The 15,820-nt window shown below is 37.5% G+C and overlaps 2 protein-coding genes across 4 annotated transcripts in view; both read left to right on the top strand.

Annotated features, from left to right (window-relative positions):
- Positions 1-9,455, top strand: part of LOC107553695 (ankyrin-3-like) — an 87,206-nt gene extending 77,751 nt beyond the window's left edge. The window contains exons 39-45 of the mRNA XM_016236005.1: positions 3,670-4,702; positions 5,458-5,638; positions 5,918-5,998; positions 6,459-6,542; positions 6,815-6,970; positions 8,182-8,268; positions 8,917-9,455. Of these exons, the coding sequence (XP_016091491.1) occupies positions 3,670-4,702; positions 5,458-5,638; positions 5,918-5,998; positions 6,459-6,542; positions 6,815-6,970; positions 8,182-8,244 (1,598 nt within the window). The 3' untranslated portion in view covers positions 8,245-8,268; positions 8,917-9,455. The remainder of the gene's footprint in view (positions 1-3,669; positions 4,703-5,457; positions 5,639-5,917; positions 5,999-6,458; positions 6,543-6,814; positions 6,971-8,181; positions 8,269-8,916) is intronic.
- Positions 9,456-12,601: 3,146 nt separating this feature from the next.
- The window catches only part of LOC107553009 (coiled-coil domain-containing protein 6-like), a 17,148-nt gene continuing 13,929 nt past the window's right edge, over positions 12,602-15,820 (top strand). For all 3 annotated transcript variants that reach the window (XM_016235086.1, XM_016235094.1, XM_016235100.1), the window contains exons 1-4: positions 12,602-12,734; positions 12,855-13,015; positions 13,855-14,011; positions 14,194-14,294. In XM_016235086.1, coding sequence (XP_016090572.1) covers positions 12,625-12,734; positions 12,855-13,015; positions 13,855-14,011; positions 14,194-14,294 — 529 coding nt within the window. In that variant the 5' untranslated portion in view covers positions 12,602-12,624. The remainder of the gene's footprint in view (positions 12,735-12,854; positions 13,016-13,854; positions 14,012-14,193; positions 14,295-15,820) is intronic.

Below are 15,820 nucleotides of genomic sequence, written 5' to 3'. Positions count from 1 at the left end.
AACCTTAGGCATACACGACTTTCAGGCGAAAGTGAATCTAGCCTGTGTGAAATGCGCTAGGTTGTACTACTGTCCTCTCGTTCTGCATCAGTACAAATTCTTGCACTCGTTGCGTGTGTTTTGCTTGCTTGAGCGTTTCTGCATTATATGAGAGGCTTTGGAATATAAATCGCAGCACGTTTCAGATGAAAAAAAGCGCGACTTCTATTTCTGAAAATATCACAGTTAGGAGATTTATAATACAGTTCCCTGCATTATTACAGCAAAGCGCGTGATTACAGTACTAAGCCGCTGCAATGGAGCAGCTCTAATGCTATTAAATTAAAGATGATGTACCATAGAGCAAAAAATGAACAGTGAAAGTAACAAAAACTTGTAAAAAACATTTTAATGGGCATAATTAAGTGTGAAAATAACCAAAGGATATACAGTCAAACCAAAAATTATTCAGAGACCAGATATAATTTTTGATATTTTTTTTACTAGTGGGTGCAGGACACTATAGTTAATTTATGTAAGTGAGGATAGCAAAATAAAGTAAACCGTGACAAATTATACCCAAAATTTCTTCATACAGTGGACTACCTATGTCTGCTTTTGAAGAAATTGATAGCAAAACTTTGGAAGAAATGTAAAACTGATACAAATCTGGGACCAAAAATGATTCAGACCGAGTCTGGGGGAAAAACATTAAGTTCAGGTTTGCATGAAGCTGGGTGACAGCATGCCCAGGAGACTGTCATTAAGGCTAAGGGTTTCCTGACTAAGTATTGATAGTTGTGTAAATACTGTCATACTAACAGCTGTCTAATTTTTGGTTGATTGTAATCCATTACATACCTTTCTGTCAAAGTTATCTAACGTTATCAAGCTGAATTTGTTCTGACACCGTTTGACTCTGAGTTCTTGTTATATTTTATTACCATTTTCTAAACTATAGCCAGTAAACTGTGATAATGTGAGAAATGTTGAAGGTGTCTGAATAAATTTTGGTTTGATTGTATCTATTTGATAAATGAAGTTAACCAACTAATATTATACATACTCTTTTGGTTTCTGTATATACCCAATATTTAAAAAATGTACGAATGCAATAAAAATATTGGTATCGGTACTCGGTATCGGCAAGTACCAAAAATAAAAGTATCGGTATCGGGCTGGAAAAAGTGGTATCGGTGCATCCCTAGTCACAAGCTTTTTTTTAAGGCCCCAATCACACACCGTGTGTTTAATGACTCACTACTCTCTTATTTTAAAGACTTTCTGTATTTCATTTCTGTTACCCCTTTTCCTTCCTCCCAACACCATATGCATGGGCCTGGTTTGAACATGCATGTATATGGTCATGTGACGTGAAGCAATCACAGCATGATGCTTTGCCTCAACAAGTGTAGGAAGGGTGTACACACTTTTCTTTTGGTTTTAATGAAGGCCCTACAGTATATTGCCAATGGAACATGAAACAGCCATGAAATTTATTCTGTTATTGAAAGGTCAGGAAAGAGTTATTTCTAAGTAAAATGCATGCTATTATCAGCTGTAGCTGTTTTTATATTAGTTGGTAGGAGTGTTACCAGCTGTTTTTGTACATAGTGGACCACAGCACATGGCCTCAGTTAAAAGACTCAGCTGTCCTCTGCCTCTAAAGCTGTCGATCTGCTTCCTCCTCCATCTGTCCTTCTCTCCTCTCCTCCCCTGCACTGGAGCAAGGGCTAAAAAGAGAGAGGGGGAAAAAGAAGAGAAAGAAGGAGATCATCCTTCTCTCCGTAGTCTCCTCCTCCTGACAGTCTCCTGTGCCTCCCTCTGTCAGATAAAAAATGACTTGTCCTCTCCTCTCCTCTCCTCCAGTACAATCCCTCATTTCCCCCTCCCAGACTCCAGTCATTCTTCTCATTAACACTGTCATTGTCATGTCTTTCTAACTTACAAGTTCTATTTTGTGTTTTTTTTTAAACTCTGCCTCCCCACACTCCCAATGCTCCACCACAACACCTCATACAACTGTATCCTGATGTGGCCCAAGACTTATCATCCAGTCCACTATTGTCATCTGCTCCTCTTAAATCTTCCTTCTCTTTCTCCTCTCTCTCTCTCCTTCTCCTGCTCTCAACCTGTCATCTCCCATTTCTGCACGTAGAAATTGTCTCTCTCCCTCACCCTGCCCTTCTTCTCTTTCTTCTTTCTCTCCCTGTGCATCACGTTGCCTGAGTCTTGCTTCCTTCTCCCCGCCACCCACGCTGTTACCCCCTTGTACATGCTGTCATTTCCCCTGCGTGCCCCCAGGACCACTCCTCACCACTCCATCCCTCTATCTCAATTATTCTTCTATTGAGCTTTTCATCTGAACAGACATCATTATCCTCATTTTTATTCAGCCAGATTTTGAGTCTCCCCATGCTGAGACTATCTCCCCATCTCGACTATGACTGTAAAATTAAGACTGTGCTTCTTATTTGCACTTATGTAACATTAGTAATGGTGTTTAACCAACTAAAGTAGCACCCACCTTTGGTAACACTTTAGATTAGGGAACACTACTCACTATTAACTAGTTGCTTATTAGCATGCATATTACTAGCATTTTGGCTATTTATTAGTATGTATAAAGCACATATCAATGGCTTATGCTGCATGACCATATTCTAGATCCCTTAACCTTTACCCATACCTAAACATATCTACTACAGCAACTAACTTTCTTACTATCAATAAGCAGTAATTAAGAGTTTATTGAGGGAAAACTCTTAGTTAAAAGTTAATGTTTTCGCTAATCTAGTGTTACACCACTTTATTATAATAAGCTCAAACTTTAACTCTAATGCTGTACATTTGTTTTTTAAAGTTAGACATAAACACACACAGCTCTTTTACTATGGGGAGATCACACATAGACATACACTACCGTTCAAAGGTTTGGGGTTTTTAATATTTTTGAAAGAAGTCTCTTATGCTCACCAAGGCTGTGCCAAGGCTTTATTTGATCATAAATACAGTAAAGCTGTAATATCAGTGTCACATGATCATTCAGAAATCATTCTAATATGCTGGTGATCAAGAAACATTTTTGTGGAAACCATGGTTCTTTGATGAATAGAAAGGTCAAAATAGAAATCCTTTGTATTATTATAAATGTCTTTACTGTCACTTTTGATCAATTTAATGCATCCTTGCTTAACAAAAGCATTAATTTCTTCAAAAAATTGTACTGACTCCAAACTTTTAAACTGTAGTGTACATGCAATCATAACCTCTCTGTTTTTGGAGCTCTGAATCTGTTCCATTGTCATTGTGTATTAACTGTGTGTTTGTTGGTCAGTATGTCTGCTGAAGCTCTGGGAAATGTGGTCAAATACTGTGCTTTTGCTCTTCAGGGTGGGCTTAGGTGATTATCTGTCTATGTTTAAAAAAATAGTTCACCCAAAAATGAAATTGCCATTGTTTATTCACCATCATGTTGTTTCAAATAAATAAATTAATAAATAGTACAAAGGTTTTTCCAAACATTAACAGAATACAGGTTTGAAACAACATGAGGGTGAGTAAACTTTCATGACAGAAATTTTTGGGTAAACTGTTTCTTTAAGCATGTATATGTGTGTGCTTGTTTGTGTGTGATTGTAATTGTGTCCTGTCATGTCCATCCATCTGTGTGTGTATCATCTCACCCAGGTTTCCACAACATCCTGGCTCAACTGCAGTCAACTTCCAACCCCACCCCCACCACACCCCCTCTCTGCCCCTCTATGTCTGATGACCTCAAACCCATCTTAGATCTGCCCCTTGACCCTCCACCTTATTGCCCCTCCTGGGGACTAGAGCTGCACAACGAGGACGAGTCTGTCAGAATTACCCCAGCCAGACCTTGTGACTTGCCCCTATCCAAACCTGAAAACCAGCATCACACACTCTCTAAAACAACTGCCGAAATACACACACACATACTTTCCCCAGATCCTGCACAATCTCAGTTCCCTCCCGACAACCCCAAACTCATAACACAACTCTCAGCTGTCACATGTGACCCTGACTCACACCTTACCCCTGAGCTTTCTCCCCTAGACCATGATGAACCTCCTCTAAACCTCTCAGTTTGCTTTGTACCACTCCAGTCTGTCCCCAAAATAGACCCACCCACGACCAGTATCGAACAGGACCACCTTTTACAGGGGAACCAGGGGTCTCAACAAAAGGAACAGAGAGAAGAAAATGAGAAAAAAGAGTCTTTTCACTCCCAACAGAAATCGTCCCCTACGGTGGAACAGACTGACCTAACACACAAGGGAAAAGAAGAGCTTAAGAGTCCCTCATCATCATTACTACCATCAACATTAGAAGAGCTAAACATTAGCATGAGGGGACAGGAAAGAGTGATTCTGAAAGAGGTCAAAGGTCATGATGTGTCCCCTTTGCGACCCTGGGCAGAGGTCCTGAGGGAGTCTGGCTTAGGAGGAGAGGAGGAGGAGGAAGCCGAGAAAAGACAGGAGCAACTGGAGGTGTCTGGAGGCCATGTCGGAGAGAGTGAGAGGGAAGTGAATGAGGAGATGACTAAGGAGAAAGTGAGAGAGGTAGTGAGAGGTGTTGAACAAATTGAGTCTGAGTTATGCTCACTCTCCGCAGGCTGGCTCACTGAGACATCGAACACGGAGCCGCCCGCTTCAGGGCGGAGTCACGGGTCAGACTACATGGACCGACAGGACAACAGGTACTGTACATAGTTACAATTATTATGCTTACATTAACCCACATTTAATCATATCATAATAAGTCAAATTTGAAATGTGTTTTAAGTACTAAAAGACATACTGTAAATTTCAAAGCTTGTCTCTCTTTCCAGAAAGACAATGTATGATGTTTCAAATTTCTTTTGCATCACAAAACTAAATTATAATAAATTAACATCCTGTTAAAATGCGCTATCATTCAAAAATGGTTTGTACTTTTATTAAGTAAGGATGCATTAAAATGATTCTTTTGAGCTTTCTATTTATCAAAGAATCCTGAAAATAAACGAATCATGGTTTCTATAACATTATTAAGCAGGACGACTGTTTTCAACATTAGTAATAATAAGAAATGTTTCTGGAGCACCAAATTTGCATATTACAATGTTTTCCAAAGGATCCTGTGACACTGAAAACTGGAGTAATGACTGCTGAAAATTCCGTTTTAATCTATGATAAATTACATTTCACAATAATTAGATTTCACTTTTCAAAATATTACTATGTTTTACTGTATTTTTGACCAAGTAAATGTTGGTGAGCATAAGAAACTTGTTTCAACAACATTAAAAAATCTTACCGACCCCAACCTTTTGAATGATAGTTTATATAAAAGTAAAACATTACACAGGTTTGCCAGAATGCATGGTTTTGTTTTTAATGCATTCTTACCCAATATCATCTCAAGACATTTGTTCCTTACTAGCTAAATTGTTACATTTCAACCCCCTTGCAGTCAGGAGAACTCCAGTGACTCCATGACATCGTCATCCAGAGGGGATTCAGGAAAACCTCGACATAATGGTGAGCGCTCTGACACCATGCCCCGTAGCTCAGCGTCTCAGGAATCAGCCAATGGTGTGAAGGCAGGGGCGGGCAAGCAAGAAGGTGCTCTGATCGCTGAGCACAAAGTCCAGGTGAGATAATCGCTCAAATACCAGCATATAATAACTGATTTGATAATGCTGCTACTTCCAGTTTAAAACTCTCTTCCGCTCTCTTTGCCTCAGCTCATGTCTATGTTATGAAATGACACTCTTAACTTTTTTACAGTGAGATGGTCATCAGAATCATTCACATCGTAAAACAGTTTATTTATTCCAGATGAAAGAAAGCACTGATGGTCATTTACACTAATTAAATGAGAGAACTGAAATCACACACATATTAAGATGTATTTTATATGCATCCATTAGCAGCGGTTATCAACAGAGACCGGCCTGGACGAAGAGCGCACTGTCACCACCAAAGTGTTTCGTAGACGTCTCATTCTCAAGGTATCTGCCTGCTAAACTGCAGGGCAGTCAGGTTAAGATCCGATTTTGGTCTGAGTCTGATTTCGGTGTAGCTGGTGGACTGAATCTGATTCATACAATCAGAAACACAGTGTGATCTGATTACATGTTTTTACGTCACTTGGTTCTTGCTGTGCAGTGTTTCCTTTTTCCTTATGCTTACAGGTGCTTGGTTTGAGTTTACATCTGATTCTGCATTTTATCATCTTATTTGCCTGTGTGATAGATACACAAGCACATAGTGGAGTATTGTGTGATTTCTAAAGATGCTGATGCTGGGCATGAAGGCATGTTGGCTAATATTTAAAGTTCCAGCTTTGCTTGCAGGTTCACATGACTGCTCTGGGTGTGTGGAAATGTGCTTGCAGGTGTGGTGTGCAGCTTTTGTAGGTGTCTTGGAAATGTGTGTCTGCATATTGAACGAAGCGCTGTCTTGCTTTAGGGAGAGGAGGCGCAGAACATTCCTGGCGAGTCAGTTTCAGAGGAACAGTTTATTGATGAAGATGGAAACATCATCACCAGAAAAGTAACTCCATTGTTCCCTTAATGTTTTCTTTTTCTCCTATTCTTTTATCCATTTCTGATTTTCAGACATATTTTACTTCCTTAGGTTGCTTGTAGTTTTTTTTTAGCTTTGCCTGTTCAGAGCTGATTTAGAGAAAGATTGAATACAACACATTTTCTTGCAGCTCACACCTCCATAATCTTAACCGATCCTCCCCTGTCTTTCCTGACATTGCTTTGATTTCCCATGACATGCATTCATGGTGACCTCTGACCTTCAATACCCATCTACAGGTAATTCGAAAGGTGATTTTCCGAGTGAACACTCCCACCCCTGAAAACCAGGGCTTGGGGAGTAGCATGGGGTCACAAGGAGACCCTACCACCCTGGGGAAGAGCCACGTCCCCCTGGTCCCTGATATCCAAACCCATCTCGCTACACATGCTGAGGTTTGCACAGTCTGTGTGGAGTGTTTCTCTTTCCATATATGTGTATTTGATTATGTATGGAAAAATTGATCAAATTTTTGGCCAATAAAATGCTCACTAGGATAAGATTGTACCTCTCCCATGATTGTTTAGAAATATTGAAGTTAAATATTTGAAATACTGTTCAAATGTTTGGGCTCGATAAGATTTTTTTTTGTAAATGTTTTTGAAATAACTCTTTTATGCTAACCAAGCCTGGATTTATTTGATCAACAATACAGTAAAAACAGTAATATTATGAAATATTATCATCTTAAAGAACGGTTTTCTATTTTAATATATTAAAATATAATTTAATTATGATGACAAGGCTGAATTTTCAGAAATTATTTTAATATGCTGATTTGGCGTTCAATAAATATTTCTTATTAATATCAATGTTGAAAACCGTTGTGCTGCATAATATGGTAGTAGAAACTGTGGTGCATTTTTTTTTTAGGATTTTTTGACAAATACAAAGTTCAAAAGAACAGCATTTATTTGAAATAGAATGATTTGTAACATTATGGCCTGGTTTCACAGACAGGGCTTAGATTAAGCCAGGATTATGTCAATTTGAGGCAAAACAATGGCACTGACATGTTTTAAGATATGTCAGTGCAAGTTTCTTTCAGTTAAAACATCCCATATAGGCATTTTAGTCTGAGACTGGTCTTAAAATCTTGTCTGTGGAACCGGAGGTATATTTCCCACTTTTGACCAATTTAATGCTTCCTTGCTGAATAAAATTAATAATTTCTTTAAAAAAAATTGTACTGACCCCAAACTTTTAAACGGTAGTATATGTAATCATAAAACAATAATGTTGTAGACAGTAGTACCATTTTGGATACCAGAAATCCTCATTATATCCGCACAGACTGGACACCAGAACTACCCAGTGTTGTTGTTGTTGTTGTTTCCTGTAAATCTGTGTGTGAGTTTATTAAAGTTCTTGAATAATTTATAAATTAAAAAATGTTTAAGATATTTTGTATCACACCGAGATCTTTTCCTCTAACCTTCAACTTGTCTTCTCTTTTTTTCCTCCCCTTTTATCCTTTTTTTGTCTTCCTTCCAGCTTCATACACTATGCCTCCCCTACAGCAACAAATAACATGAACTCAACTGAACTAATTGAACCGTTTAATATTAACTTCCTGTAAATTGTTCTCTCTCTTTATGTGTAACAGGGAGAAGTTTCCAAGCTGAGGAAGAAGGAAGAAAAGCGTTCAGAGAGAAAACATCATTCATAAATGTGGCTTCATGACTATAGGCAGGTACAGCACTTCAAATATCTCTCTGTGTATTATTGTCATTATTTATAATATTATAATTATTTTCTGTGCATCATTCAAAGGTTTGGGTCAGTTAATACTTTTTTCAGCAAGAATGTGTTAAATTGAGACAGTAAAGACATTTTATAATGCTACAAATTATTTTATTTTATTATTTCAAATAAATGCTATTCTTTTGAACTTTCTGTTTCATCAAAGAGTCCTGAAAAAAAGTTTAATGGTTTCCACAAAAATATTGAGCAGCTGTTTTCAGTATTTATAGTAATAAGAAATGCGTTAGCACTAAATCAGCATATAAGAATTATTTCTGAAGGATCATGTGACAATGAAGACTGGAGTAATGAATGCTGAAAATTTAAGCTATGCTTCACAGGAATAAATTACATTTTAAAATGTATTAAAATAGAAAACAGGTATTTTACATTGTAACAATATTTCATAATATTACTGTTTTTAATGAAGTTTTAATCAATGCAGCCTTGGTGAACATAAAGGACCCAAATTTTTGAATGGTAATGTATGGCAAATCGTTGTTCGTCATATAACTTTTAACATTACAATTAGACAATTTAACAATACATTTTAATACATTTTTTAACAGTTACTTTCTTATATTGTCTGTTTTTGCAGGTATATTTTTGATCTGTTTCCAGAGCGGCGGGGTCACAAGAGCTGAAAAGAGACATTTGGCCTGAAAAAACATCTACAGCTTCCACTCTGAAACGCGTGGTCTTCAAAGAGACAATACTTTGACCTATTCCCTTGCGCATGAGCATGCATCACACTGCTGACACACTTCCTGTTCCAAGGGGGTCTTGATGAATTCTACTTCCTGAGATGGGTCCCGGTGAATTCTACTTCCTCTCTGTGTTGGGTCCTATGTAATTCTACTTACTCTTTCTGGGGGACCTACGAGATTATACTTCATTCTTCTTGATGGTTAATACCTGCGCTGACCTGGACCATCAGGAAATCAGAAACTGTTTTGTGTGCCATGAATATCAGATGACTAAATGAGAGGGGTATATTCAAAAGACCCCTTAAACTCCAAACCGTATACTCAAAACAAATTTCCCTTTGACCAAAGATGGCACAAAAGCTCTTTTTCGTGTTTTAGGGGGAAAAAACAATAGATGCTGTTGAACCACACCTTACATTCGCCTTACACGTTACCGTGGACCCATGACGTCAGGAGGAGGATCCCTGTGTTTTATTTATTATTATTTTTTTAATTTATAAAACTAAAATAAAGTATGTGGTGGACTTCTCTGTACATAAATCACAATATGTAAAAAATAAAATGACATTTAGTAGTTAGGTTTGGCGAGAGCACCGCAAACATACACTTTACAAGTGCTTTCGACATTTTAAAGACAGTGAAACTTCACATGCTCTTGTATAATTAATTATTATAGCAGGTATGTTTGTATATGTGAAAAGACGGTTCGGTTTTCAGGGGACATTTCCTTAAAATCCTCTGCGAATTTCAACGATTCCCAAAATGGGAATTTATCGAATTCTGTGAAGAAGTCATACAGAGGTCTAATATTTTGATGCATGCAGTTCACCTTATTTTAAGAACCTTTTTTTCTAAGTTTGCAAAACACTGTATTTAAAAAGACAAATGAGAAAATACTTTTTCTTGTGTACACATACAACTCTAACATGTCTCAACTTTTATATTCCAAAATGTCACCCTACAAGTGTACTTCGTGTAGAAACGGTTAAGTGTGAAAAGCTCTAACCAGACTGCTTCCTTAGGAGTTCAGTGTAGTATCTGTTATCCTTCATATGGAAGACAGCGTCTGCTGATGTTAGCCTGAGCGCTGCAAGTAAGAGGTGTTCAGAATGTATTGCTAGTAATCAGCATTTCTGTTCAACTATCACTGTATCATGTGTATTGGCTGTACAATGTAGAGGTCTCTCTTTGTCTTAAGGCTCTTTGTAATCATAGGAATGTCTTTATAGGTTTTCAAATGTTGGCATTTTGTTTCAGGTTAAGTAAATAACATTCTCATCTGGAATCACACTTACTCGTATGGGATATCTTTAGACTTTTATTACTTGTAGATTTAATAGCTTATGTATTACAAATGACACACACTGGATGGTCATTATAATTTTAAGTATTACAAGAAATCGTTTCCAATATTGAAATTGTGTGATATATTTTAAGACCAGCGAGTTAATGTGTTGCAGTGTTCTGCATCGATTTTGATAATATAGATTTTTTTTCTTTTTGTTTGTTCATTTGTTTCGTTTTCCTCTAATAGAGTCTTTTTAGCTTGTGGTGTGTATGGTGTGAAAAATCCTTTAGTGTGCTGAATTTTGCTATAGCAATGGGATCTGAAAGACCTAGGAAACTAGGTTGTGATGGGGTGTGGTTCTGCTTCCCTGTTACATGTCAATCAAACTGTGGGAGGGGCTTGACATGGTCCAATTGGTTGATTTTGTTTAATATAATATGTTTTCACCTGAGCAACATTTTTGATGTACAATTCTTACAATGAGTGAAGCCATTTAAATGTAACTATAATAGCACTTTGGTTATTTGAGGTCTTCTCTTTTAGAAACTAGCAGCTATGATGCCACCATAATGTTTCAAATGTCTTACAAAAATCTGATTTAAAAATAAAATAAAGGCATTGATTTTACAAACCTATTACATCTCCTTTTTTTATCTAGTTTCTTTTTTTCCATCAGTTTGTGCATTACATCATAGTTCAATGTATTATTCATGTATGTAATATGTATCTAGAGTATATGCTTAATGAGGCAGCATGATATTATAATTCTAATTCTTTTGTAATAGGAATTTGTGGTGAAATTTGATACTTTCAGAATCATGTTTTAAGATCAAACAATGTGATTGCTTGTTTACTGAAACGTATGGAAAGATTATGCCAGTTATTTTTCCAAAATATATCTGTAAGAATAGAGTGTTTTTCTGCAGCAAGCGCGGGCAGAACAAGAAGAGGAGTTCATCTCCAACACTTTATTTAAGAAGATTCAGGCTCTGCAAAAGGAGAAGGAGACGCTCGCCGTCAACTATGAGAAAGAAGAGGAGTTCCTCACCAATGACTTGTCCAGGAAGCTCATGCAGGTGAGAAACTCTAGAAGGAAAGAGCCCATCAGTGGCGTTTGAGGTCAGGGGTAGGAAACGTGATCACTTGCCCTTAGTATCATCCCTAAAGATAACTTTCAAGTTGACATACAGTATCTATGTCATTACAGATTTATTGTTCAACAGCTTTCTTATATAATGCTGATTTTGGTTGCTGTTAAAGGTAAGCATAAGCAAACAATGGTAGCTGATTATATCGTATGAGAGTTTGTTTTGTAGATGGTCACTGAATCTGGCTCCTCTGCTGAGACCAGATTACATTGTTTATGGTGCATGTGTTTAGTAGGTGTGCTGTATTGTGTGGAGGAGTAAGGAGAGATAGTGGGATTAGTGTGCGTACTAATGAGTCATGCCAACTATGTTTACACTACTGTTCAAATGTTTGGGGTCGGTAAGATTTTATAATGTTTTTGAAAGAAGACTTGTATGCTCTCCAAGGCTTGCCTCTATTTGATAGAAAAAAAATACAGTGAAAATATTGAAATTAATACAATTTTAAATAACTTTTCCATTGTAATTTTTAAAAAATGTAATCTATACCTGTAATGGCAAAGCTGAATTTTCAGCAGTCATTACTCCAGTCTTCAGTGTTGCATGATCCTTAAGAAATCAATCTCATATGCTGATTTGGTGCTTAAGAAAACAGTGCTGTTGTGGAAATATTTTTTCATGATTCTTTAATGATTCTTTGAATAGAAAGTTGAAAGGAACAGCATTTATTCGAAATATAAATAATTATGCCTTTTCAAGCTATTTAGTACCATTTGCGATAAATGACAACTTCAGTGTGGATTTAATGTGTCACTTTATCAAGTTAATGTTAGCTAGCAGATAAATAAGTTAGCTATAAATGTACAGCAATGAAGTAACCATTTTAACCTCAATTTCAGCTTATGTATGTTCCGCAACACCCTCTGGATATTGTCCAGTTGAGTGGGGGCCAACAATGTAAGACTAGCCATGTTGCAGCAGCAATTAGTCCAGCCTCACATTTCTAAAAAACTCATTCTTGAATGGCCTCCATCTATTGCACAAATGTTCAAATCAGTAGCTGTCTCCAAGTACCTAGTTTTTCGTTTGCTTGGGCATCTGCTAGTATCTGGCTTTGGCACACAGATTCAGCAAATTTCTGATTATTATTGTTGCCCAACATTTTTCCTTAAGAACATGCATTATTTTAAAACCATGGCGTTTTTGTTAATTGCACGTAATATATGCAGCTCCGGCGTGAGAAGATTGATCTGGAAAACACTCTGGAACAGGAGCAGGAGGCACTAGTCAACCGGCTTTGGAAGCGCATGGACAAACTCGAGGCAGAGAAAAGGTAATGTCCCTTGTTAGGTGGTCGGTCTTCTTAATGCATTTTCATACCTTCTGAAAATCTTTGTATGTGGCTACAATTACTTGATCACATGATTTTTATTCTCTTCATTCTGATTGGCAGGATTTTGCAGGAGAAGCTTGACCAGCCAGTGTCGGCCCCGCCCTCTCCACGTGAAGTTTCGATGGAGATTGACTCTCCGGAGAATATGATGCGGCACATCCGCTTCCTGAAGAGTGAAGTGGAGAGGCTCAAACGCAGCCTCCGCACTACAGAGCTCCAGCGTGAGTCCTTGTCTCATCACGCACGCATGCACTCCTGCACCAACACAGCCTCTCTGCCATCATACTACAGCCAGAGGCAAACAAACTCTTCTGTGAATTGGAATACAGCCTTAATATTAATCTTAACAGTAGCTCATGGTATACTATATACAATTCCAGATTAGGATTAGTACTTCCCAATTAGTAGTACATTGTAAATAGTAAACCAAAAGGTAACTTGACTCCCTGTATAGTGAAGTAAATTATTTTATTTTGTAGTTGAGCTATATGTATTGGGAAGCAGCCATAGTTTGTAGCACAGTACAGTGAGTTACACACATTTATTTAATTCTTAGCTTGATAACTTTAAATTGTGCTGGCCACTAGAGGGAGACAATTCCATTTACATTACAGTAAGATAACCACATCTTATTTTAGCTCATGGTATCATTAAAGCTTTAAGCAGGGATTAACACAGCAGTGTATTGAGTCAGCAATAAGGGTGATATAAAAACCTTTTAAAACTTAAATAAATAAAAGATTTATATAATTTAAATATTTGAAATAACTTAATTTTAATTTATTTCAACTGTATAGTTATTGAAGTAGTTTATTCATTGTAAATATCAGCATAACAATTTGAGAACGTTTAATTGAAAATAAGCATGAATTAGCATGTCTTTTTTTAAGATAAAAATTGATCACTTCATCCAGAATTAAAATCATCCAAAGAGCATCTTGTGCTTCAGTTAATTTTTTTCAAAATCCTAAAACATTGTTTATTCACGGGTTTAAATGACAATTTATGACTTTATAACATTTTTCTGTGTTTGTTTTCTATCCTCTCTCTTTCGTTCCAGACACAGAGAAGCGGGCTCAATATATTGAGGAGGAAAGGCAGATGAGGGAAGAGAATATTCGTCTTCAGAGGAAACTCCAGAGAGAAATGGAGAGAAGGGAGGCACTGTGTAGACAGCTGTCAGAGAGCGAGAGCAGCCTTGAGATGGACGATGAGAGGTGCATTCATTTCACACAAAAGATGACTGGACTCATAACCTTATTATTGTACATATTTGATAAACCTGAAAATAACCAGACACAGTGGTCTTAACATGACTATTGTAACAAAAAGCATGCATTGCCAGATTCATTTCGTTTTGTGGTTTGTTTCTCACATCTCTCTCTCTTTCTCTCTCTAGATATTTTAATGAGATGTCTGCTCAGGGACTGAGAGCTCGTACGGTGTCCAGCCCAATCCCCTACAACCCCTCTCCCTCCTCCAGCCGCCCCATCTCCCCTGGTATGTGTCCACATGGTTAGCTTTGATGATTTATCACTCTTTTGTAGCAAAAACGGTCTTTAACAGCTGTTTTAAATTGTAATAATATTTCAAATTTTTAACACATTGCACAAATGCTTTTACTGTATTACTACATATTTTACTCTATTATAATCAAAGGTGAGCATATAAAACATATTTCAAAAACTGAAAAAAACAGCTATAATATCTCTTGAACATTAGAGTACATGATTAAAAATTGTATGTGCTTTTTCTTCGATTCACATAATTTTAAAACTCAATACAGGCTTTCGGCACGCAACCTTTGGTTCAGTTCATAGGGTGATGATTAGACGTGATTTTATGGAGTATTAATTATTATGCAAGTTGTACTGTACAGTAGGGTTGGGTACCGAAACCCGGTACCAATATGGCACCAGTACCTATGTAACCGGTATGTACTAGAACCGAATCAGAACGCAGATTTCGGTGCCATGCCTGATCGATCGATTGAAATTTTTCCTCCGGTTCTCCGAAACGGATGTAAGAAGCATAATCACTGGCACCGCACGTGAAAAATTATTTCCCGACTGAGAAAATGCACGTGAACTCAAGTCGGAAAGACCAGTCAAATGCTTCCTTTTGTTATCTGTTGAGGCTTCTTGTCACAGAGTGAGGCAGAAAATATGTTCCATATGCTACTTTAAAAAGAATACATCTATTAGCAATAGATTATAAATTAGGGTGACCATACGTCCTCTTTTCCCCGGACAGGTCCTCTTTTTGGACCTACAAAAATGCGTCCGGCCGGGATTTCTTAATTGCCCAAAATGTCAGGGATTCGGCTTTTTTCTTAATCTAGCTCCCGCTGAATCTCTGACCATTGCCGCCTGCTCCCGCAACATGTTTCGCTCCCGCAATTTTCGTGTCCACTCCTTTAAACATTCTAATATTGTATATAATTTTGGCGCATCAGGGAGCCGCTCTCAGTATGCTGAGTATAAAATAGTATAAAATTATTTTGAATGAGCATTTGCGCTGTTTACTTTCACTTTCGATTTCGCGATCACATGCACTCTGTGTAAAGGGAGCACATCTTACAAGATCAGATTTTTGTCAATTAGCTCAGGATCTGTTGAGCAGCAAATACTCAAGCATGGTCTTGTCAGTCATCTCTCCTTATTCTCGACCTGTGATCAGTCAAAACTGACTCCTGCAGCTCTTGTTGGATGCAGGGTTGCCATGTCCGCGTTTTTTCCACAGAATTGGGCTACTTTTAAACTGTTGCCATGGGTTGATTTTCCCAAGTGGGTTAAAGGTTTGAAATATTGTATAAATTACATTTGACTGAAATGCTTGAATTGAAACATTCTGCATTCTACCTATGATAAAACTTTCATGGACTTCTACGTTAACTGTTCCCTCCTGGTGGAATGACCTGCCCAGCTCAATCCAAGAGTCCTTAATATTTTCAAGAAACGTCTAAAAACACATCTCTTTCATATTCATTTGACCCTCTAACTCTAGCACTCTCTATTCTAATGCTA

Source organism: Sinocyclocheilus grahami, unplaced genomic scaffold (genome assembly GCF_001515645.1).
Source record: "Sinocyclocheilus grahami isolate Dianchi unplaced genomic scaffold, SAMN03320097.WGS_v1.1 scaffold18.1, whole genome shotgun sequence".
Taxonomy (NCBI): domain Eukaryota; kingdom Metazoa; phylum Chordata; class Actinopteri; order Cypriniformes; family Cyprinidae; genus Sinocyclocheilus; species Sinocyclocheilus grahami.
This window is presented reverse-complemented; position numbering and strand designations above follow the sequence as displayed.